At 46.0% G+C, this 23,538-nt stretch overlaps 1 protein-coding gene across 35 annotated transcripts in view; it reads right to left on the minus strand.

Annotated features, from left to right (window-relative positions):
- Positions 1-4,702: 4,702 nt before the first annotated feature.
- Positions 4,703-23,538, minus strand: part of TEAD1 (TEA domain transcription factor 1) — a 284,516-nt gene continuing 265,680 nt past the window's right edge. For all 35 annotated transcript variants that reach the window (XM_089328536.1, XM_070073221.2, XM_051851597.3 and 32 more), the window contains 3 exons: positions 22,110-22,250; positions 18,129-18,281; positions 4,703-12,023 (listed from right to left, as the gene is read on the minus strand). In XM_089328536.1, the coding sequence (XP_089184662.1) occupies positions 11,910-12,023; positions 18,129-18,281; positions 22,110-22,250 (408 nt within the window). In that variant the 3' untranslated portion in view covers positions 4,703-11,909. The remainder of the gene's footprint in view (positions 12,024-18,128; positions 18,282-22,109; positions 22,251-23,538) is intronic.

Genomic DNA, 23,538 nt, shown 5'->3' on the forward strand with positions numbered 1-23,538 from the left:
CTTCCTTGTAATTGCTTGTTTCATCAATTACTGAGAGATGAATGATTCTGCACTTTGGTCATTCTCTCATTTTTGTTTCACAACTTTTAAAAAAGATTTATTTATTTGAGAGAGAGAGAGAGAGAGCGCGTGTTAGCTTCCATCCACTGGTTCCCTCCCCAAATGTCTGCAACAGCCAGAGCTGGACCAGGACAAAGGCAGTAGCCAAGAACGCCATCCATGTCTCCCGTGTAGTGGCAGGAGTCCAAGTACTTGGGCCATCTTCTGCTGCTTTCCCAGGCGCTTTAACAGGGAGCTGGATCAGAAGCAGAGCAGCCAGGTCTTGAACTGGTGCTCCAATGAGATGCCAGTATGCGAGTGGCAGCTTAGCCCACCGGGCCATAGTGCCAGCCCGCTCATGTCCTTTGAGGAAATTTTATTAATACCAATATATACTTCATCTTTGTGGCAAATGTAACATTTTATCACATGAAATGATATTCTTATTTCTATTAATGTGCTCAAATTGTTTACAGCTGGGTCCCTTCTCAGGGTCTGCTTCTGGAGGAGCGTAAGACAGCTGGTCCACCTGGCTTGTTGAAGCACCACAGTGACTGGGCGCCCACCAGTGGGACACCGGCATTGGGACCACAGGAAGGGGATGTGCTGACTTAGGCAATCCCTAGCATGAGAGGTGGGGTGGGAGTAATGATAGAGATTAAGGACTAGACGGGGGACACTAAATCAATCAGTGCAAGAAGAGATGACATCACGGCAGGGCTCAGGAGGGCTTCTGGGGCAGCATCTGAAGACCCTCAGCTCCTGCAGCGGGAGGCAAGATTGTGCTAAACATCAAGCCAGAAATTAGGAGCAAAGCTGGAGTGACGGCCGTCACAAGTGTCCTGTGTTAAAGTCAGGTGCTAATCGATTAGGAGTGGGACGCTGAAATGGGAGGGGACATCCCTGTGAAAGCGTTAACTCTGGCTCCTCCAGGCTCAAGGAAGTCCACTCCTCTTGATGTAGGCAGCAGCCTCCCCACCTGGAGACCAGGTCAAGGCCTCGACTGAAGTGCTTGCCTCCCCGCCACCTGCCCCACCTCCCCTCACGGCTTCCAAACCAAGGGTAAAGCTTCAGCATGCTCCACCTGGGGAAGTCAGGCCCTTGCTTTAGCAGTGAAGTGCTGCAGGATATGGTCAGTCTCGTATTCTTGCCAGCAGGAGCTGGGAGAACACAACTGGGCTAGATTAGGGCGTTATCAAGGTGCAGGATGCTCTTCCACGATCAGGACGTAGCATCCAGGCAGAAACTGGCGCTGATCCTAATGTGCTGCCGGACTGCTCTTTGGAGCATGGAGGAAAGGACAGCCTGGAGCCAGGGAGGCGGTGGCAGTGCAGGAGCTGCCTCAGCAGAGTACTGGGTGAGGTAAGGCTCAGACCCAGATGCATGCGCTCATGATTGAGGACCAGAATACCCTCCACATGACTACTGCCTTGGGAGGCCAGGACTCTCTTCACTCAACAGTGAGTACACTAATGAGTGGGCACCAGTGCTATACCCCTCAGAGGTGGCTTGCAAGCCAGGGTTGATGGTAGGTGACACTGATACTAAATTGGTTCCCCTTGTGTAAATGGAGTTGATTCTGCAAGGGCGGCAACACTTAGCTTTCAGAAGCAAAGCAATAATTACCCCTAACAAAGAATGGCAACCAGGGAGCACAGCCCCACGTCTGTGGAGAGGGCTGAACAGCAAGCTAGGGACAAGGTAGATGGGCAGCCACTACCCATGATGCTTGGCCATCTTAAACATAAAATATCAAGATCAAGGGAGATGTCACCTGTTGCAATGGAAAATCACCATTCCTTAACCATTCTTCCCAGATCTAAGCCTGTTGTCAACCCCACAGGCCACTTACTGAGCAAAGGGGAAGCCTGGGCTCTTGAGGGTACTACAATCCCACTCGAGGACATCAAAGGGACCTACAGCCATTGTTGGAGCATCTATACACTGATGATGAAAAATGGCTATCTTCTCAGGACCACTGGATATAAGACCTTGCTTGTTGGCTTTCAGATGGGGGGTTGACAAGTTATTTTCTGTATAGGAACAGATTGCATTGCAGCTTTCATGAGTTATAGGGTCTCCATTACAGTTAATGCTGCCAATCTACTGTGAAAGCAGTCACAGAACGAGCATGGCTCTATTCCAATAGAACTGTATGAACATAGGCAGGTAGTGGGCTAGATGGGGTACAGGGGTAATTGCTTCCAAACTCTTGGTCTTGGGCATGGTCAGTTTTCATAAAAATCCTACGTGTACTGGAAAACAAGGTATAGTCTCTAATTGTTGGGGTCATGACCTTGTATTTTAAAAATCAGGAGGTTTGAGTATGTTGCTCAAAACCTCACCAATCTACTTTTTTGATCGGCTTTAATGAGTTTTATTTTAAAAACTCCCACTTCGGCTGTGTGTTAAGTTTTGCTTTACAGAATTTAAAGGTATTAGGAGTATAAAAGTTTAGCATCTTCACTCTTCCTGGTTAACTGAAACTTGTACCATTTTGAAGCAATCCTTGTTTACTTTGGTAAATTTTTGCCTTGTGCCATGATACACAAAGCTCTATCAGTTCCCTTTTGGCTAGTGTTTTGCTGGTATATACTCTTCATTTATTTTTAATCTTCCTGTACCTTTATGTTTTAGTTGCTTCTTTATCAACAGCACAAAGCACAGATGTTAAGTCCGAGCTTCTTGGAAGCCAAAGCAAACAGGAGAATATTTGCTGCAGGTGCAGTCAGGTTGTCAGTGGACTATTTGCTGGTTCTGACAACTCAGATGTTTGCCAGAAGCTATGTTAAACCGATCAAGGGTATCTTTGAAGGCAGTTTTATCAACTCTAAGGCTTCCTGGGCTTACCCAACACTGGTTTATCGGATGGTATGAGCTGCACACACATGTTCTCCAGCAGCTGCTATGCTCACTGGTGCCCTGAAGCACTAAGGCGGAGAAGACTGACTGGGACAGGGGATCCCTACGTTCATTCCCTGACCTCACCACAAGCCCAATCTCTACTCCATGGCGTCACACAGCCACTCTCTGCGGAACTCATGATGGCTGGAGTGTCAGGCAGAAGTGACTTTAGAGGAGAAAAGGTGTCACGTAGGGAGGGGCAGAGCCAGAACTGTCAGGGAGGCAGCTTTCGTGCCTCCCAACCCCTCTGGGCGGCAACTCCCCTACTGGGAAAGTGGGGCACCCAAAGTGCCTGGCGGCAGCAGGACTCTACAAAACACTCCTTACACTTTCCCACTGCTCTCTGCCACTCTGGACAACAGCATCCCTAACAGGGCTTGCTGAAGGCTTTTAGGGCAGCCGGTGTGATCTTCTTTGTTCACACTTTCCCACCCACACTTCACGAGATTCCAGGCAGGCTTGACTCCAGATGTTAAAGAACACGGAGAAGCAAGACCCTCCAGGTGTGGTTCACACACCCAAGCATTGCAGGGTGCCTTTGATCTCATCGTCAGAGATGTTCAGTGTTAAGGAAGTTCTTTTCAGGGTTGGCTTTGTGGCCTAGGTGAGGGGGTGGGGGACATATGAGCAGCGGGTTCCAGTCCCAGCTGCTCCACTTCTGGTCCAGCTCCCTGCTAATGGCCTGGGAAAGCCATGGAGGACAGCCCAAGTCCTTGGGCCTCCAAACCCACATGGGAGGCCTGCATGAAGCTCCTTGCTCTGGCCTGGCCCGGCCCTAGTTATTGAGGCCATCTGAGGATTGAACCAGTGGATGGAAGATCCCTCTCTCTCCCACTTTTCCATTCCAATAAAATAAATCTTTTAAAAAAAGCTCTTCTCCCCTTAAGCCAGAATTCTCCCATGCCTTCAACTATTTTCATGGTGCAGAAAGCCAAAATGCAAGCACCAACGGTGTAGGATGGAGACAGGACAAACTTACTGAAGGCTCCATCATTTTCTAGCCCTGACTTTGGATGAGCTATGCTGTCTGAACCTGTTTCGGGGTAATATTGTTACTGAGACTATAGTGAGAATTAAAGAACACAATGTATATACATTGTGTCAACATATTTCATGAGCAAGACCTTAATAGAAAATGCCTATTACCAAAAAGCTGCATGGATTTAAACGTTTTTCACCAAAATAACTTCCAAATTCCGTTTTCTGTGACTGTTCCGAAGCATGCTCAAATGGTCAACATGTAGTGAATCCACCGTTCTCTACCTGCTGCCCACTCCAATCATGAGCCCCAAGAAGGTCACAACTCCACGTGAAATCTGACTGCTGGGAATGAAAGCCCCCACACAGGCAGGGATCCTGCTGTACCCTCAAACTCTGCTCCATCCTGGGTTCCTGGCATGTGCCCAGCAAGCTGGGTGAGCAACAAATGCCCAGTGCCATGGGGCTGCTGTCCTGCTTCTTCCAGGGTCCAGCCGCAGTACCTGCAACGTGGCCTCTCAGGGATCCACAGACAAGTTACTCTGGAAAATTCCTGTCCTTTTAAGTGAGGGACTTAGGAGTGACAAACAGGCAAGGGGAACTGACTGATCAGTGTGTGTGTTTAGTGAAACCCTGCGAGACACAGCACCTAAAATTCCAACGGTGGACTCCCTCAAAGTGATCCAGGCTTCCACCTCCTGTACTCTGTTGTTCATACAATCACCCACAACAGACGCACATTTCATTCTCAACAACATACACGTTTCACAGATAAGAAAGGTGACCCACACTTTCATTTTCTTTATTTTTCATTGATACCGTATGAATACAAAGTTTCTAGAAAGCTACAAAATGTCTACCACTTTTATCAAGAAGGCATCAAAATGTGTCACTTTGCAAAGACATGAAAACACCTGCAGGAACTGACACAAAAATAGCATTTTTAGAGTGATGAAATAATTGCACTTAACTGTCATGGATATTAAAGTTATCACACATATGTACCGCGAAAGCTAGAATACATTTTTTTTTTACAAAGCACTTTATAAAAAAATTCTCTGCACACAAACCCTATAATTTTCATATAACTATCATACTAAAGATAAATTCACTTTAAAGCCAACACTGAGAACATTTTTAAACAAAAAGGTACCAGTACCTAAACACAAACGTTAACAAACACAAAATACTGTACTGCCAAGAGGTTTAACCAAATGCCTTTTCAAAGTTTCTGCAAGTAGATTACGAAAACATGTGTGAGAATTTGCCCACCCCCACCCCCCATCTCTCCAATCTACCCAAAAGGAGCCCAGTGAGCCAAAGGCAGGCTCCCAAACCCAGCCCCAGCAGCAGTACAATATCAAAGGAGCCACTGACCAGATGACACGCTTACGTCACAAGCCCATTGTCTACACACGGGACACGGAGACGCAGACTGTGAGAATCCCACAAAGTCATTTAGAATGTGAACAAACACATGTGGCCAAAACCATGTCACATAAAATTGAAGCGTATTAAAGAAGTAAAGGCTATTCAGGTTTTTCTTTTTTTTTTTAATGTTACAAAAAACTTTTTTTGTCATTTTTCAGGCACGTACTGTTTTTGTTTTCCTTTTACCCCTTGTCTGCAGTCGTGAGCCCACTGAAAGAGAGCCTACAGAAGAAAACCTTCCAAGGAGGTAACAGGGAGACGTAGATTTTTTTTTTAAAGAAGTGCAGTTAATATCTAATTTACACAGTGAAATTAATCACAGAAAATGACTAATGAAAAAAATCAGAATGGTTTCCAATTGATTTACACTCAATTCTGTCAGCCTCTCTCAAAGAAGGGACAGGACAAATAATCTTGTAATGGAAGGCAGACAAGAGTCAGCTGGAGCAAGGTGGAATCTGATCACATTTAATGATGGACGAGCAGGAACAAAAACACCACTTTAAATTCTAAAACGATACAGTGCGGCATACAAGTGACCCAATGTGAATCCACGGAGTAAAACAAGCTTGGGAAGCAGGACAATAAATACAAATATTTCATCTTATTTCACGATGCATGACCTCAGTAAACCCTCCTTTGCAATGCAATAAATTTGAGACAAAAAAAGTTTTCATTCCTAGCACGGTAAGCAATGAGCTTATGAGAGAACACTACAGTCTAGCAAGGTACATGGCAGCTGAAAAGAGAAGCAGGAAAGAAGTATTTTCACTAATTTCTTCCAAGTTGTGTAGAACTGACAGGAAGGAGCTGAGAATTCAAGCAGCTAACTACAACTTGTGTGGAGTAATTTTCCTTTTTTCAAATGGTATGTTTTTGGGTGTTTTTTTTTTTCCCCCAGAAAATTTCTATAAATACTCACAACTTGGAGTGGACAGAAATCACTCTTGAAATTTCAGAGCCCAGTGAGGTTATTCTTAAAGACACCGGGCAGAAACAGACAAAATTTACATATTAAAAACTTAGAGGCTTATTTTCAAAGATGCTGGATGCTTTTTTTTTTTTTTTAATATAAGCACAGAAAAATCTTGTTGTCCTTGGCTTTTTTAGGGGGGAGGGGCTGGTGTTTCAGCCTTCTTGTCTTTTTCACTCTGCTGTTGAGTTTTCCAAGACAGACTCTATAAAGAGTTGCCCCTTTGAGGGCCAGAACATTCTTGGAAAATGCCTAATTGTGAAAGGTGCTCTTTGGAAGGTTCTCGAAGCACACTCATTCCCAACATTCAGAGGCAACGTGTTTGCCCTTAAGAAGAACACTTCAATTGTAATGACCCTAACGCCTTTTTGTTCTGCACGCTCATCTCGGTTTGAGGCTTCCAACTTTCAAAATGGTGTCACTGTGTAAACCAGATAAGTGCGCACTGTCATTTGAATGGAAAACAAAGTCTCTGAACACGGAGCCGGCAGGTGAAAGCTGCGACATCAGTCCACCGGCCCAGACTCTGCTTTGTGCGGAAGGTCCCTCGCCGGGATGCAGGGCTGAGAGACGAGCGGAAGTGACATGGCCGGCCGGCGGCGCACAGACAGAACAGCTTCCGGGTCGCTCCTGCTGCAGTGCACTATGGATGAGTGGCGGTGGTGACGGTGGTGGGCGTGCCCATGGCAGACAGACGCACAGCAGGAGGCGGCCACGATGCGCTCTCGTGAACAGAGGCCTGTAGCCGGTTACTCATCCCAGTAAACCAAAGGCATTATGGTGATCTCAAAATATTTTTGGTCTCTCTACAAATTATTGTGAGGATGGCAGCACTTTTCTAAGCTGGAATCTCAAACCAAAGGCACTTTCATGCTGAGTGCAGAAGATTCACAAATAGCTAAGTATTTGGTCGTGGATTTAAAAGGCAACAATAAAAGTACAATTAGCTTTTCATAGTAAACTAAAGTTGCAACCTTTTGTTTTGGTATATACATTTGAGAGGGCGGGCAAGGAACTGACCTGTGTTATTTAGGTTTTAGATCCAGTCGTCAGTTTCCTATGGAACAGGAGAAGAAATGGGCTTGAAAATCAAAGGTGGAGATCATTTTTGCTTGTTCTGTTTCAGATATTAGCCAATTAGGACATGAACACCGAGACCAGGTGCAAGAAAAGGCTGGCGGCACGACGAAGGTATTACTAAGGCACTGCTTACTGGAACGCTTTGGCAGCTCTGAATTGAAAACTTTCTAAAAAAGGTTAACAGTAGTAAGAGAAACGCTTCCAGCTTACAAAAGGGCTCACAGTCCCGAGGCAGCCTTTTGCACTGTAGACCCTACACGCAACATCTCGGAGATTTAAGGCTTTTCAGAAACGACCTGTGCAGGGCTTTGCCACAGAAACATCAACATGAAGAAATCAGCAATGCAGACACGTCCTCTTGAAGTCACAGGTGTGAAGACCAACAAACAGAATTCGCTCTGCCCTTTGCTAGGACAGGTGTAGTGTACCAGAGCATACACAAAATTATACAAATCATAGGTACCTGTTGTAAAACTGACGGTCACACACGGTTTAAATAATTTATGGTTGTACAAAAACAACTGCTAAAGCCACCACAGTAGTAAAACCTAATGAAAACTTGGGTTGCAAAGTCACCGGGGGACTTTTAACCCCAAGTGCTTGGAACGGGGGCTGTTTTTGGCTGGTGCAGGATTTGCTGCTGGGACTGATTAGCAAAGAGGAATTCGACTCAGTACCTGTGGCAGATAAAACTGTCCCCGGACGAAGTGAAAAGGCTCAGCAGCTTTCCTGCCTGCTGTGGAGGCCTCAGAGAGGCGCGGTGCAACAGGACACACCCACGTGAGAAGCAGCATGGGCATTCGGAACTGCCCCCTCTTTTGAACACACACTCCTAGGGCTCATGTAAGCGCACAGCCCTGAAGAACAGCCTGCACAGGACAGGCCAGGGATGAAGCTGGCCAGAGCCCCAGGAAAGTGCTCCCCCTCGTCCTGCCACTCCCCATCCAGGGGACCTTGGGCAAGCCTGTCTACTCTGGAACCCGACTTTCTCCACAAAACGAAGAACAGGAGACTGCTCTCTTTCAGGAGAAGGAGTAATTCTTCAAGTCCCCTCTGGAACTGAGCCCTCCCTCCTCAGCTCTACAGGGGTAAAAAGTGTCAGAGGTTCCAATATATTGTACAAACAGCATGAAGAATAAGGCAGCACGTCCAAGCAGCCTGCGGGAAATGCACTAAGATAATTCAAGGTTTGATCATGAGACCCGTGAGCTCGTGAGCAATGATGACAAGTGCTGGAATTGTTTTTCAACTCCAATAAGCTAAGGCATGAGGATCAAATTAGCAATGTATAGGTGTGAGTCAGCGATAGGGCTGGGGACCAGCCATTCTCAACTTCCCTAGAGATGAGAGAAAGAATACTCAAGCAACAGCGAGACTGCAAAACACCAGGACTGAAACAGCACGAAACATGGACACAACGTCATGTGATTAATATTTATCTGCCTCTTGATGACCTGAACAAGGCTCCCAGAAGAGAAGCTTTTTCAAAGTGAGATGGAAGGAAAAGCTACTGTCAGAGAGACCTCTAAGATACGGGGCGGCAGATCTGGACCACAGAGTGCGGAGGCATTTGGCAGCAGCTAGAGATGTTTTTGGTTGTGACAGCCAGCAGAAGAGGGGCTGCTGTGTGGTGGCTGAGGGTGCCAGCAGTTCCCCACACAACGAAGCATCACCTGGTCCAGTGACAATGGTGCCGACGTTGACAGAGCCTGGTCTCAGGCAGTGAGGACATTCTGGAACTCTGGGACACATGCTGCAGAAGTCCTGCTTTCCTTTTAGGTCTCTTGCTGTGATGGAGAAGTAGCAATGTGCCAGAGCCCTGGCCTTTAGCTTGTCCCGGTGGGACATCAGCCTCCACACTCTGCAGAGAAGCACAAGGTGGTCCTGACACCAGCCAGGCATCGCAAGGTCACTGGGAAACAGAGCACCGGGAGGAGAGCAGTGAGGACAGGGCCCTGGGAAGGCTTCCTTACGGCTAAGAAAGCTTCTAAGAGACGGGAAGGAGACCGCCGTATAGAAAGAAGGACCAAAGGGAGACTCAGAGAGACGCCATGACACAGATGCCAGCCAAGGGTCTAATTTGGGAAGGAGCCCAAGAGCCCAAGACTTGGGGGAAACTGGACCGGTGGTTAGGACAGGTATATCTCTCTCCTGGAGAACACTGCAGAACACCCGAAGCAAACTTCTAAAAATCTGACAGCTGTTTAAGAGGAAGATGTGAGCAGTGAGGTAGCAGGACCCGGCCTGATCCTGTGAGGTCAGCCGATCAGGGTGTCCGTGTCCCCTCACTGGTCTTCCTGGGTAGCAGTCCTTTTGTGCTTTGAAAAGGAAATCTCAGGAGCCTCTGCGTAGCCCAGAAGAGTCTATTCATGGATGGGGACAGGAAGCAGTTCTCTCTCCCCTTGAAGCTCTGGGACGGCCAGGCTTTCAGTCATAGGACATCCTCTGTACCCATTCACCTAACCTGGGTCCTAGAAGAGTGGAGCAAAGGAAATAACCCTGAAAAGGGTGTCCAAGAGAAGTCAATGAAAGTGTGGAGACTGCAAAGGAAGCCTAGCAGCTTACACTGAAGACCAGATGAGCAAAGGCAGTCCCTTTACAGAGCTGAGTCGCACGGAGGGATGTGCACTCCAGAACGGGAGGGTTCTGCACGTTCTCCTCCCATCTCCCCAGTGACTGGGGGAGCTCAGGCTCCGTCAGGTGGTTTTCTTTTTGCTGCAAGCCAGCCACACTCATGCTCCTGACCAAGAAATGCTGGACAATGTACAAGCAGCGTCCAGGCAGATGGTGGGAGAAGGAAGGGGGTATGCGTGCTACTTGGATGCAGCAGAACTAAGTTTTTGTTGCTAGCTTGGTGAAAAACATCTGGACATGTCTTACAACTTATCACTTTACTTCATGTCCTGCTGTGTTAACACAGTCCTTGTGGTTATAAACATCATTTTCCTCCGGGAAGTTGGGGGATGAGCAGAGTTCCCCCGTTCCCTCTCCCAATGAAGCACTTTCGGAAAGAACCCAAGACAAGTGGCTGCATCAATCCACCTCTGCCTGGGCAATGCTTTGGAATATCTGCAGTGGAAAGTTCCGTTGAGAACCTCCTGGATGAGCGTATTTGAAAAGGTCAGAGATAGACAGCGGGGCCTCTTAAACCTAAGTCAAATGGGGACTACTGGGACTTACCGAGATGCGTCAAGGACACAGAATTCCTTACAGAGAATCCAGCTAAGTCTGCAGACACAGACTGAGATATACACACATATCAGCACCTAGCAAACTGAGGACTGAATAGGTGTGAGTGAGTGTTCTGACCTCTGTACACCTGTGCACATACAGCTGCAGTTCCAGCAGGCTGATCTGCACGCTGGGCCACCAGAAAGAATGAATGTCTCCACCAGCCGGCGGGGGTGCCTGCAGTTGTCTGGGGAGCAGAGATGCTAAAACTGATGAGCCTTTTACTCGTCTGGCTGATAAGTGTTCTCCCAGCCACAGGTTTCTCTGTCCTTTGCAGTGCAGTATTCAGGCCAATTTTTTAATTTTGTTACTAAATTTCAGTGGTTCAAATATTTACTCTTCATAAAAAATTTGGTTGTCCATATAAAATATAACTGCACACATATGACTATATAAACATTGTAAGTTTAGATTTTTCAGTATTTATCTACTTATTGCAAAAGAGCCATCTTTTCTTTTTCATTAAATTATCAATCATCACATTAGTACAATACAATTTTATATTTTTAAATATACTATATATGTTAAGGATAAGGGGTGAAGCTCTCTTCCTCTGTAATACCTGTTCAAGAGTTTAATGGATTAAGAGATTAGTTTTCACCTTGAGAAAAAAAAAGTACAAATTTGTCTTATTAGGATATTTCTACCAAACATTTCTTAAGGCTATAGTTTAACATTTGGTTTCAAAAAGAAAGAAAGGTTTCATTTAAAAAATAATTTAGTGAATTACATTCTTTCATAACTTCCACCGTAATTAGTTACAAAGATAAGTCTAAAGGTTCTTAGTTTTGTGTACTAATTTACATTTATATTTAAAGATTAATTTTACTTGTATCTTAAGAGAAGAATTTTATGTTGGAAAAAAGAGAACAAAATACACTTGTATAAAGGCTGGAAATGTCCCATGGCCAATGCTCTGTCTCAGTATTTTCTACCACAATCAGAAACAGGGTCTCTGCAGAGAGAGACATGGGTTAAGGTTCCCCTTTCCCGAGGAATTGTGGGCTGCAGATCTGAAGGACACATAGAAACAAATCGATTTCTCTTTTTACAACTGTACCAGAACTTCACAGCTACAATGATAGTATCAACACACGGAAAAATGACTTCACTCAAACAGGAGTTAGAAAAGTCGGGGTGACCTCAGGGCCAGGGCACCTCCCTGTGTGGTGAGGTTTGCAGTCAGTCGTCCAAGAGTGGAGAGAGAGTGTGTGTGTGCACAGATGTGTGTGTGTGTGTATATACAGATATCCATATATATAAATAACCACGCTCAGTCCTTTACGAGCCTGTAAATATGATGTTGTGCTCCATGTTCACTATTTGAAACTTCAAACACACAGGCCATGCAGAGGAGAGTTTCTTGTGTGTCCCTGTTTGTTACCACCTGTTTAAAGAAAGAAGAAAGGTTCACTGATAGAATGCCACATCAGACAGAACACGCATGCTCCATCTGTGCCACCACCATGGGGATCGGATGGGAGAGCAACTGCCAGGAGTCCAACCAGAGAATCAGCAGAGCTCTGTCCTGCCTCACTCTGCATTCCCACCAGCCTGTCTCGAATCCCATGTAAACTTGGCAACTGTGTGCAAGAATGGCCTATGGACAGCATCTCCCCCATAGTCTGAGCCCAAGGAGACCACAAGAATCAGTGTGTTCATGTGTTTGGTTTTCCTTGGACCACTTTCTTTACAACAGAGACAATTTTCTATTCTGTCCCATAGTAAAGTCATTTACCCTAGGCAATTGTTTCCTGTCCATTGCAATGTTCTGTTTTTAACTGAATATACTGATGGGGGTGGCAGAGGATATACAGACACATTGCAGACACATCAGTCTGCTGAACATACTCATCAATTCATTCTTGTGGTGAGAACAATGAAAAAGTATTCTTTTTCCTATCTTATCCTTAAACTTTTGCTCAATTTCGTTTCACAATGGCCTGTGGCAGACTTAAGTTCCATGCGTGCCTTGCTCACTGCTGCATCAGTCAGCAGTGTCTGAACCCATGAAAGGATTTGCCAGGTAAAAGACCACAGGGAAGGCAGAAGCGCATCAGATGGTTATTCTTTCCAGGGATCCGGGCTTCATCTTCCAAACAATATTCTGAAATATTCATCTGTTTCCTCTCTTGAGTCCTACACCTTGAGTTCCTCTCTTCCTTACTCACATCCACAGCCATGCCGGCTTTCGTTCCAACCATGAGCTCTCTGGCCCACCTCACTGTAGCTCCTCCCCACTTGGACACTGCCTCCTTCCTCTCCCCACTCTGGTCTCAATTTCCCATGCATTCTCAGAGGAACTTTCAAAAAGCAAATCACTGCACCTAACATCCCTACTTCAAATGCTCCCACGACTTAGCTTTGCTCAGCTGGGAGAGTGTTTGCAAACACTAAACGTGAGAGCCCGGTCCAGTTTGTCACTGGCCTAATTTTGCTGGATGCTTCACCCAGTGAGCCTCCCTCACGCATACATCATCCACCATTCCTGGCCAAACAAGAGTCTCATGGCATTTCTCATTGCACTGGGTTTTGTTTTTAGTGCCCATTTCATCTAATGGACTACATGTTCCTAAAGAACAGGGACCATGTTTCCCAGTAATAGCTTAGTGGATGGCACACCACAGTCATTTCAGAAGTATCTGCAGACTGAATAATAATTCACATAGTAAGAGTCAATATGTGTTGAGTGCTTACCATGCATCTGCTTAGTACTAAATGCTTTACCTAGATTGTCTCATGTAATAATGACAATAACCCTATGAGTGCCAATTTTACTCTGATTTGACAGAGAGGAAGCTGAGGGTGCCTTTCCACCTGGCAGATTTCTCTACTGTTTCTTTCTCAAGACCCCTTCCCTGACCTAGGAGTAGGGTGAGCCCTCCTATTCGACCCTCTCCTGAGACATCAGCCAGTGTTAATCTCTGTCCATTTAGTGACAGCCTCACATATGCCTGCCTCCCTCAGCAGACTCTAGGAGGGCTGCTCCACCTGTCCAGGTCACCGTGACACCCCCCCCCCCCCGGGAGTAAACCTCAGAAACAAGCTGCTTATCCACTAAGTCAATGCAAATACCACCTTTTCACAGCCCTGAGAAGCTCCCGGCTCCCCCGTATCTCCTTGGTGACTGTTTCACAGGTACTGTGCAGCCATCACCACCTCGTATCGCCGAATGCTCACTGCCTGCCTTTTCCACTCCACTGGGCCATGAGTTACCAGGAGGCAGGTACTGGGTTTTACCTGCACTGCAGCCCGGCAGCTAGTACAGTCTTTGCACGGTTAAGCTGAAGGAGTTGAAGATTTCTCCGTGACAACCTCTGAGGTGGACAGACTTGAGTCCTGTGCTTTTACATGCATGGGGGAACTGACGGCTGCAGACTTCAGATGACTTGTGCAGAGGTCCCAAACTACCTCTGTGTCTTTAACCCAAGCCTTCTACTTCTCGACCCCAGAAAGTGTCTTTTCTTTCAACTCAAGTCTTAACTCAGGTCTGTCACTGGCTGTGTTACCTGGGGTAAGCTACACATTCTTATCCATAAAATGAGAACAAAACTAACCTCCTAGTTTTGCAGGGAAAATTTTTGTAACACTACGTTTACAAAGGGTCTGCCTAGCTAAGTGCCTGGATCCTCTACAGCTTATCCTACTCTTTTGCAAGCTTTCTATAAAAGATCCTATCTAGTTTCAGCTTCATGATTATGATCCAAAAGGAGAAAGAAAAAAAATCTTATGTTGGAACATGACTGAAACATGGGGCCCATGGCTTAGCAGCTGTCTTCTCAGTTCTGGTCAGGTGCTATCACCAGGGCCCCACATCTGCAGTCAGCTCAACCCCTGAACGAACCCGATCAAACCAAGAACATCCAGTCCAGCAGCCAGCATGGTCTGGAACTGGTGTTGTGGACACAGGCTCTGTATCCGGTGTACCGAGTGACACACCTCCACCCTTCCATCCTGGCCATGCATCTATACCCTCCCACCCCAGCACAGAGTTAGAAAGCGCAACTTCTCCTACTCATCAACTAGATGGTTTCATTTTCATAAACCATGAGTGCTGGCTTCATTTCAGTTTTTCTAAAGTTACAGTATTATTCTGAGCAAAAATTCAACGACAGTGATGAACAACAGACTTGGAAATTAGTCTAACCGGATGGTTTCTCTGGGCGGTTATACTGGCTGAAGTCACGTGTTACATGGGGGTATTCCATGGGCTTCATGGGGAATGGTTTTCTAGGCTGCATTTATGCACCTTGTACTCTGCGAGGTGGAGTTTTATGGACTAAGGACATCTGTAATGTGCAGAAACAAGACTCAGGCCTGGTTTGTAAGAGACAGCTGAGATCCGTTCCCAGAGAGGGAGGAAGGGTAGCCATCCACTCCAAAGAGTTTTGGCTAATTCCTGAGATGTGTACAGTCCCTCTGCTCATCGGAATGCTCAGCGAGTGCAGCTGTTCTTAAATGGCAACAGGGAACACCAGTTAGACATGCACCGGCTACCTGCCAGCACCACAGTCCTTGAACTTCTCGATTTTTACCTGAAGATGGTTAGAGAAGAATTATTAAAGAATGTGTATGCCCAATTTCCCCTAGACTGTGGGTTTCTACATTTTAGAGGGGCATTGGCACATCTGAGAATTACATGCAAAACTGTTTGCCAGCTGTATGCTGTTCACATGTGAGCTCTCAGACTCCCTGCAGCTCAGTGACCAGACCCCAACCTAGGCAGTGGGTCTCAATCCCATCCGCAGACCACAGTGATCTGGGGATCTTTACAGATAGACAAGAAACACAATGCTGGCCCCACTGCCAGAGATTCTGATTTTATTTTTCAGAGCCCAGGCATTATGTCTTTTAAAAGTTTCTTGGATCAGGGCTGGTGCTGTGGCGTAGTGGGTAAGGCTGCCACCTGCAGTGCCAACAGCCGACATGGGCGCCGATTTGGATCCCGGCTGCTCCACTTCCAATCCAGCTCCCTGCTATGGCCTGGGATAGCAGTAGAAGATGGCTCAAGTCCTTGAGCTCCTGCACCCACATGGGAGACCCAGAGGAAGGTCCTGGCTCCTGGCTTCAGATTGGTGCAGCTCCGGCCATTGCAGCCAATTGGGGAGTGAACCAGCAGATGGAAGACCTCTCTCTTTCTCTCTCTGCCTCTCCTCTCTCTGTGTAACTCTTACTTTCAAGTAAAGATAAACAAATGTTTTAAAAAAAAGTTTCCTGGATGAATATAATATGCACAGAGTTCTAAACTTTTATTCACTTATTTGTTTTATAGGGGTATACAGACACTGGCACCTACTGGCTTATGACAGTTACAGTTAAATATTAGGGAATTCAGGGCTGGCGCTGTGGCTTAGTGGGTAAGGCCGCCGCCTGCAGTACCAGCATCCTATATGTGCGCTGGTTCAAGTCATGGCTGCTCCACTTCTGATCTACTTCCGACCTCTGCTGTGGCCTAGGAAGGCAGTGGAAGATGGCCCAAGTCCTTGGGCCCCTGTACCCACATGGGAAACCCAGATGAAGCTCCTGGCTCCTGGCTTAGGATTGGCACAGCTCTGACCGTTGTGGCCAATTGGGGAATGAAACAGCAGATGGAAGACCTCTCTCTCTCTGCCTCTCATCTCTCTGTGTAACTCTGACTTCCAAATAAATAAATAAATAAATCTTTTTAAAAATTAGGGGATTTTCCATCTGGAGAGCATATTTGTCCCATGGAAGCAAGCCCAAGCTATAAATCAGGGCTTGCAGTAGGGGTTGAGAAAGAGCCCTTCCTTTTTTATTCAAATTAGCACACCACTGACAACCACCGTCTCCAGCTGGGCATTTGGCCTCGTAGTTAAGATGCCACTTGGCAGGACCAGCACTGTGGCACAGCAGGTTAAAGCCCCAGCCTGCATCCTATATGGACACCGGTTCCAGTCCCGGCTGCTCCATTTCTGATCCAGCTCCCTGCTAATGCGCCTGGGAAAGCAGCAGAGGACAGAACAAGTTGTTGGGTCTCTGCACCCACGTGGGAGATCCAGAAGAAGCTTCTGACTTCAGATCGGCTCAACTCTGGCCGTTACGGCCATTTGGGAAGTGAAGCAGTGGATGAAAGACCTCTCTCTCTCTTTTCTAGCTCTGTAACTCTTTCAAAGAAACAAAATAAATCTTTAAAAAAATAGAAAAAAAATTCCTGAGCTTAAAAAAAAAAAAAAAAAAAAAAAAGATGCTACTTGTAACACCCTCATCCCTTAGAAGAATGCCTGAGTTCAGTTACTGGCTCTGCTCCTGATTCAAGCTTTCTGTTCGTGTGCACCTGGAGAGGCATCAGGTGATGGCTCAAGTTCCTGTGCCTTCCTGGGTCCTTGCTTTGGCCTGGCCCAGCCCTCGATGCCTGGGGAGTGAACCAGCAGATGAAAACTCTCTCTGTCTCTTTGCCTTTCAAATACATAAAAGTCAACCAACCTAAAAAGAAAGAATTCCTGCTCTAAGTATTCTAGTTCTTAACCCAGGTGACAAAGAATGACAATGTGGGCCTCTGGAGGACTGAGTAACTGACCACAATACAGCCTCGCTGCCCCTGTTAGCAAATGGTGCCCACTAAGTTTGTTCTGGCATATTCCTTCCAGTTTAATCAAGTAATTTTTTTAAAATGAGTGTATGAAACCCATTACTGCATATTTTATAAACATATTTCGAGGACAATACTTTCCTAATAACCTTTCCAAATGAAGCTTCCAGGAACTACTGGAGAAAGAAACATACACACACCCAGCACTGTCCATGGACCCGGTGAGTTTGCTCATGAACCTACCATGCTGTCATTCGTTCTTCCCGTTCGGCTGCCCATTAACTTTTGATGAGATTTTTCTGCCTGTGAAGAGTACTCTCTCCCCCTTCCTGGTCACTGCATCCCATTCTAACTTATATTTCTCCAGGTACTGAGAATTCAGAGTTTCCTGTGTTACTGTGGTTACTTCTTAGAAGGCCTTGGCCTGCAAGTCTTTCTTGAAGGAAGGTGGGTTTGAGGCGCAAGCCCTCTGACTCAGCCTTTGCCTCATTGAAGGCTGCGAGCAATGTTGATGCTGAGACCAATGGCTAATGCTGCAATTACCTGGGGAACTCACAATCAGAACACACGTGCCTGGTCCTATGCTCAGAGACCATGGATGCACTGGTTAAGGACACAGCCCAGGCATCAGGAGTTCTTACAAGTCCTGCATTTCTCTTTAAGGCATGCAGTTGAGAACTGGAGCCATCAGGTATTGTTAGGCAACTGAATGAGCGCTATAGATACATAGAACTACAGGCTGCTCTATAGACAGACGTCCCCATCCAGCCCAAATCAGCCCTGCGAATGCTGTGAATTCACCCATGGACCGCCCACTCGGGCCCAGGGGCTGGTCTGTTCCCTTGGCCAGGGCACTGCTGCCTCCCCGACCCGCCCTCCACACTCTCGCCAACATGTCTCACGGCAGAGGCTGCCAAAACAGGAAAGAGACGAAACCGTTACCAATAAAATTGTGAAGTTTTCCAAAACGCTATTCATCATATATTTCTCTGGTAAGTGTTTGAGCTTGTGGATGAAGTTGATCATGTATTCACACATTGGGGAACGGTTTATTCGGTATACAAATCGGCCATTTTCAAACCTTGCATACTCCGTCTGCAAGGAAAAAAGGATTGAGCGATTTTAGACTTTTGACTTAACAGAAACATGAAACAGCTATGACTGCCTGCACAAGCACTTCATTTTACAACTTGAATCATCTGCCTTATGCTATACTATTTATGCAACGCACCTAATTTTTTAAAAACCCTATCTCCATGTTTACTGCCATGCAAAGAATCCATTTTTTTTTCTAAAATTATAAAGAAAAAGAAAGAGTTGGAAAGATGACGACTCTAAAGAACAGTTAATAGATCCTTTTAGAAAAGTACAAAAAAATTCTACCTGCTTAGTGTTTCTCTACCTGGAGGCCATGAGAGCAATTTACAATCCTTCACAGAGCCAAAGAAAATCCCTCTGCATTGTGAAAGGCTTCACAGGCCACCAACTAGTGGAACTAGCTTCTCCACGTTAAACAGAATTGGTTACTGCAGACTGATCGTGAGCTACGTGCTAGTTGTTTATGTTTTAAAAACCAACAAATAGAGACAATACTGGTACATATGCAGCCTGCAGATCTCATGGAATTTCTGAGAAATAAGAAATCGCTTCTGGGCTGGTGTTGTGTTTTGTAATGCTGTCAATCCAATATGGGCACCGGTTTGTGTCCCAGTTGCTCCACTTCCAATCCAGCTCCCTGCTCATGTGCCTGGGAAAGCAGTGGAGGACAGCTCAAGTGTTTGCGCCCCTGCCACCCTCATGGGAGACCCCGAAGAAGCTCCTGGCTTCAGCTCAGCCCAGTGCTAGCCACTGTGGTATCTGGGGAGTGAACTAGAGGATGGAAGATACCACTGGCTCTGTCTCTCCCTCATTCTCTGTAACTCTGACTTGTAAAATAAATAAATAAATCTTAAAAAACAAAAAGACAAATCATTTCTAAATAACCTTGGGTCAAAAAAGAATCAGAAAGGAGTTACGTCCATAGCAAGGAAAAGGGAGATACATCAAACCTATGGAACACAATGAAGTTATGCTGGAAGGCAACTTACTGAGGCAGTCTCACAGTCCTCCATTAAAGCTGAAAACCCACTGAACTGAATACACATCCTGAAAAACTGAGCAGTGGTGCTATGGTGTACTGCGTTAAACGGCTGCTTGGGATGCATCCTGTGTCAGAGTTGCCTGATCTGAGTCCTGGTTCTCTGCTCCCCATCTCACTTCCTGCTACTGCACATCCCGGGAGGCAGTAGGTGATGGCTCAAGTACTTAAGATCCTGCCCCCATGTGGAAGACCCAGATGGAATTCTAGGTTTGTGGCTTCTGCTTGGACCGGGCCTGGCTGTTGTGGCCATTTGGGGATTGAACCAGCAGATGGAAGATCTCTCTCTTTCCAATTCCACCTTTCAAATAAATATATAAACAAAACAAACATTTCTAAATGGCATAAAGACAAAATAATCTCAGAGGTAAGTTGTATGCAACCTTTCAAGAAGGGTATTTCCAATATTATCTGGAACTACATTAGATGACAGAAAAAGATAAGCATGCCAATTCTTTTTCTGAAACGAATGAACATTCAACACTGAAATTGATGAAGAGGTTATAACAAAGTATGGACTAATATCACTTATGAGAAGTACAAATTCTATGTAAACTATTAGCAAATAGGACCCAGCAATGTATCCAAAGTAGAACTTCCTACAGTAATGGTTCCCACACAGGGAAGTATAACTTCAATGTATGTCAACAAACTCCAGAAAAGTCATAAGCAAGAGTTGCCGGGGTGGCATTTCAAAAATATTGCAGAGAGCCAGCATTGGGCCAGCCTGAAACCAAGAGCCAGGAACTCTATCCTGGTTTCCCACACTGGTGGCAGAGGCCCAAGTACTTGAGCCATCTTCCACTGCCTTCCCAAGTGCACTGGTAGGAAGCTGGATTGGAAGTTGAACAGACAGGACTCAAATTGGCACTCCAATATGGGATGCAAGTGGCAGCCTAACTGGATACTAAGCTGATGCCCCAATATGTGGATCCTACCATCAACTACTTCTTTGCTTTATTTATTTGAAAGGCAGAGAGTCTGTGATAGGCAGAGAGTTCCCATACACCAATTCATTCCCCCAAATGACTGCAATGGCTGGGGCTGAGCCAGGCCAAAGCCAGAAGCCAAGAACTCAATCCAGGTCTGCCTTGCGGGTGGCAGGGGTCCACTGACTTGAGCTATCAGCTGCTGCCTCTCAGAGTCTGCACTGGCAGGAAGCTGGACTCAGAAGTAGTGCGTGGGCTCAAGCCCAGGCACTTAAATATGCAATCTAAGTGTCTCAGTGACACCATAACCATTGCACTAAATGCCTACCTGTGTGATTACTTGTTTATATAACTGCTTTAGCAAATAAAAAGTGAGAAGATAATTTTCAAAAGTGGCTAAACATTGGAATAGAATAGGTACAATAAGACATTTTCTGGGCCAGCCTAGTGGTGTACAACGTCAGCATCCCATGTGGGTGCAGGTTTGAGTCCCAGCTGCTCCAATTCTAATCCAGTTCCCTACTAATGCACCTGAGAAAGCAGCAGCAGAAGATGGCCCAAGTGCTTGGCCCCCTGTACCCACTGGGAGACCTGGATGAAGCTCTTGGTGGCTTTGGCTTGGTCTAGCCCTAGCCGTTGTGGTCATTTTGGGAGTGAACCAGTGGATGGAAAAATCTCTCCCCTCTCCATAACTCTATCAAATAAATAAATATTAAAAAAATAAAAATTTGTTTTATTTGCTGCCATTAAGATGTTATACATAGAAAACCCAAGAATCTAATGAAAAAAATCCTTGGTGTTAACTAAGAGAACTTTCAAGGCAAATGTATTAAAGCTAGATCTGTAATGCCAATCTTCAATACAGATAAACTGCAAAATCGAAGAGCTCTTCTGTGTTCTAGCACTTAAAATCTAGAAACGAGAAATTATAACAAATTATACAGTATTAAGAAATATATATAAGCAGACAAATCTATATAATGAAAACTATAGCATTTGATTAAAATATAGAGAATGAGGTGGAATGCAAATAAATTCATAATTGGAAAGATTTAATTTTAGTAATATATCAACTTTCCCAAAATAATATCTGAATCTAATGCAAATACAATTAGATTGAGAAAACAAGGTTTTGTTTTACTTCACATTTTAAAAATAATCTCATTATTCCTAACAATAAGTGCTGACCGCCAGCTTAGAGCAGGTCTGAGGACAAAGGGATCCTCTTGCCTGGGCAGAGAGTAGAATACACTAGGAAATGACTACGGGGAACTCAACAGGGTTTGGGCCGTGTGGACACAAACGGAGGGAGGAGAAGAATCAGAATCTAGAAACAGAACGTGAGCACTTAGAAAGTCTGCGGGAAAACGGAATTAAAAGACCAGTTTATTTGGAGGCAAAAAAAATTGAAATTTATGCATAGTGGGCTTTATAATACACCTTTTCCCCATGAACTTTCTGAAGACTGCCTGTTATTTAAAACTATTAAAATAAATGGTAAAAGCAACAGTTGAATGCAGGACTGGGGCAGGCTGGTGTCCATTGGCTGGATGGCACCCTGACTGCTGTCCACAAGGCCTGGGAGGTAGCGGTGGCAGGCAGGGCTCCCTCCAAGGGCACCCCAGAAGCTGAGGCAGGAGGACTTCAGACACACAGAGGGTGTGCCTGGGACTTCCCAGTTCTTTCTTACAGGTGCTTCCATGTTGTTTTTTAGAAGTAACAGGGGAAAGCAGGGGGAGAGAGAGGTTGGGGCAGGAAGGAGGAGCCATCCAAAAGGACAACTCTTGGCACCCATGAAGGTGATGAGGCCCTAGGCTGCCCTGGATCGAGGTTTCTGGAACACAGAGGACGACTTACCTCTACTTTTTCTACTACTTGCTTTCCAAAGGAGCAGACTTTGGTGGAGCAGGTGACTGTCATGTTTTCAGAGCTCTCATACTGACTGGTGACACCATAAAAAGCCCCAGCATCATCTTGAATGTTGCAGTTCAAATCGGCCTGTTGGAAAGAAGTGAGGCGGAGTTACCGTGTGGTCACAGGAGTGGGGAGTGGCAGCATTGCCCAGGGCAGACCCCCAGGGGAGGTGCAGGTTAGTGAGCAGCTGCTGTTCCAGTAACAAGGTCAAGGCCCCCAGTTCTGGGAAGAAGGTGCCAATTTTCTCAGTCTTCCTTGGAAATGTCACATGGCATGCAACTGCTCAGTACCGTAACAACGCTCTGTCCTGGCAAACACCTGTGAAATATGTGCACAAGGCAGGATATGACCTGGATTCACAGTCACACATCCTGAGAGATGTCTGTAAGAATAGGAGACCCTGCAGGTGATGGAGCCATGTGCAACATACATAAAAACTCAAAGTTTCCTAGAAATTACCAGCACTGGAAAAGAGATGCGTCTGATCAAAGCCTGCTCTACAAAGATGCAAAATAACTGGCACAAACTGCCACTCATTTAACACATCTTAATTACCTACCCACTCCGTGAGGCTCATGCCAGACACTACATAGGACTTAGCTACAAACTAACATGGGAGACGAGTACATAAAATAACTATCATTCAGGGAGAAGATGAGTACCATGTCAAAGGCACTCCAAGTTCAGACAAGAACTCAGACACCACTTTCAGCCGGAGGTCTTAGGAAAGGCATGGTCAGGACTGGCATAAGCAGAGAAGGGCTGAGCAAACAGGGTGGCCAGGAGCCTTGAATGTTACATTCTAGCCATGGCACAGGAACCCACAAGAACAGAGTGAAACAAAGAAACAAGAGTGAGTTTGGAAGTGCAGCTTGGGCCCAGGTGGTTGGAGGGATAAATATGGGGTATGGGTTGTATCCTGTAGGAACCAGGGAGCTCCTGAAAGCTTGGTGCCAGCAAGTGATGGGATTAGATCTGCACTTTGGAGAGCAATGCTATAGCAGGATCCACATTCCCTGGGGAGGGAGGCTGCTGCATATTTAGATCACTGTTAGGGTCCTCCGTGCCCCCAGAATTTTTGTGTTGGAAACTTAGGCCCCCAAGGCAACAGTGTGGGAGGGCTTTAGGGTGCCACCCTCAGGTCGGGCCTAATGCCACTGTTTAAAGGACTTTTGGGAGTGCGGCTGCTCCCACTCGCCCTTCCACCTGCCGCCATGCTTGGATGCAGCGAGGCCTATCCAGATGCTGGCACCACAATCTTGGACTTCACAGCCTCCAGAGGTGCCAGATACAACTCTATCCTTGATCAATCACTCTATGGCATTCTGCTACAGACAACAGCACAAAACAGTCTGAGACAGACACAGAAAGG

Source organism: Oryctolagus cuniculus, chromosome 1 (assembly GCF_051225735.1).
Source record: "Oryctolagus cuniculus isolate XC-2025 breed Fujian yellow rabbit chromosome 1, ASM5122573v1, whole genome shotgun sequence".
Classification (NCBI taxonomy): domain Eukaryota; kingdom Metazoa; phylum Chordata; class Mammalia; order Lagomorpha; family Leporidae; genus Oryctolagus; species Oryctolagus cuniculus.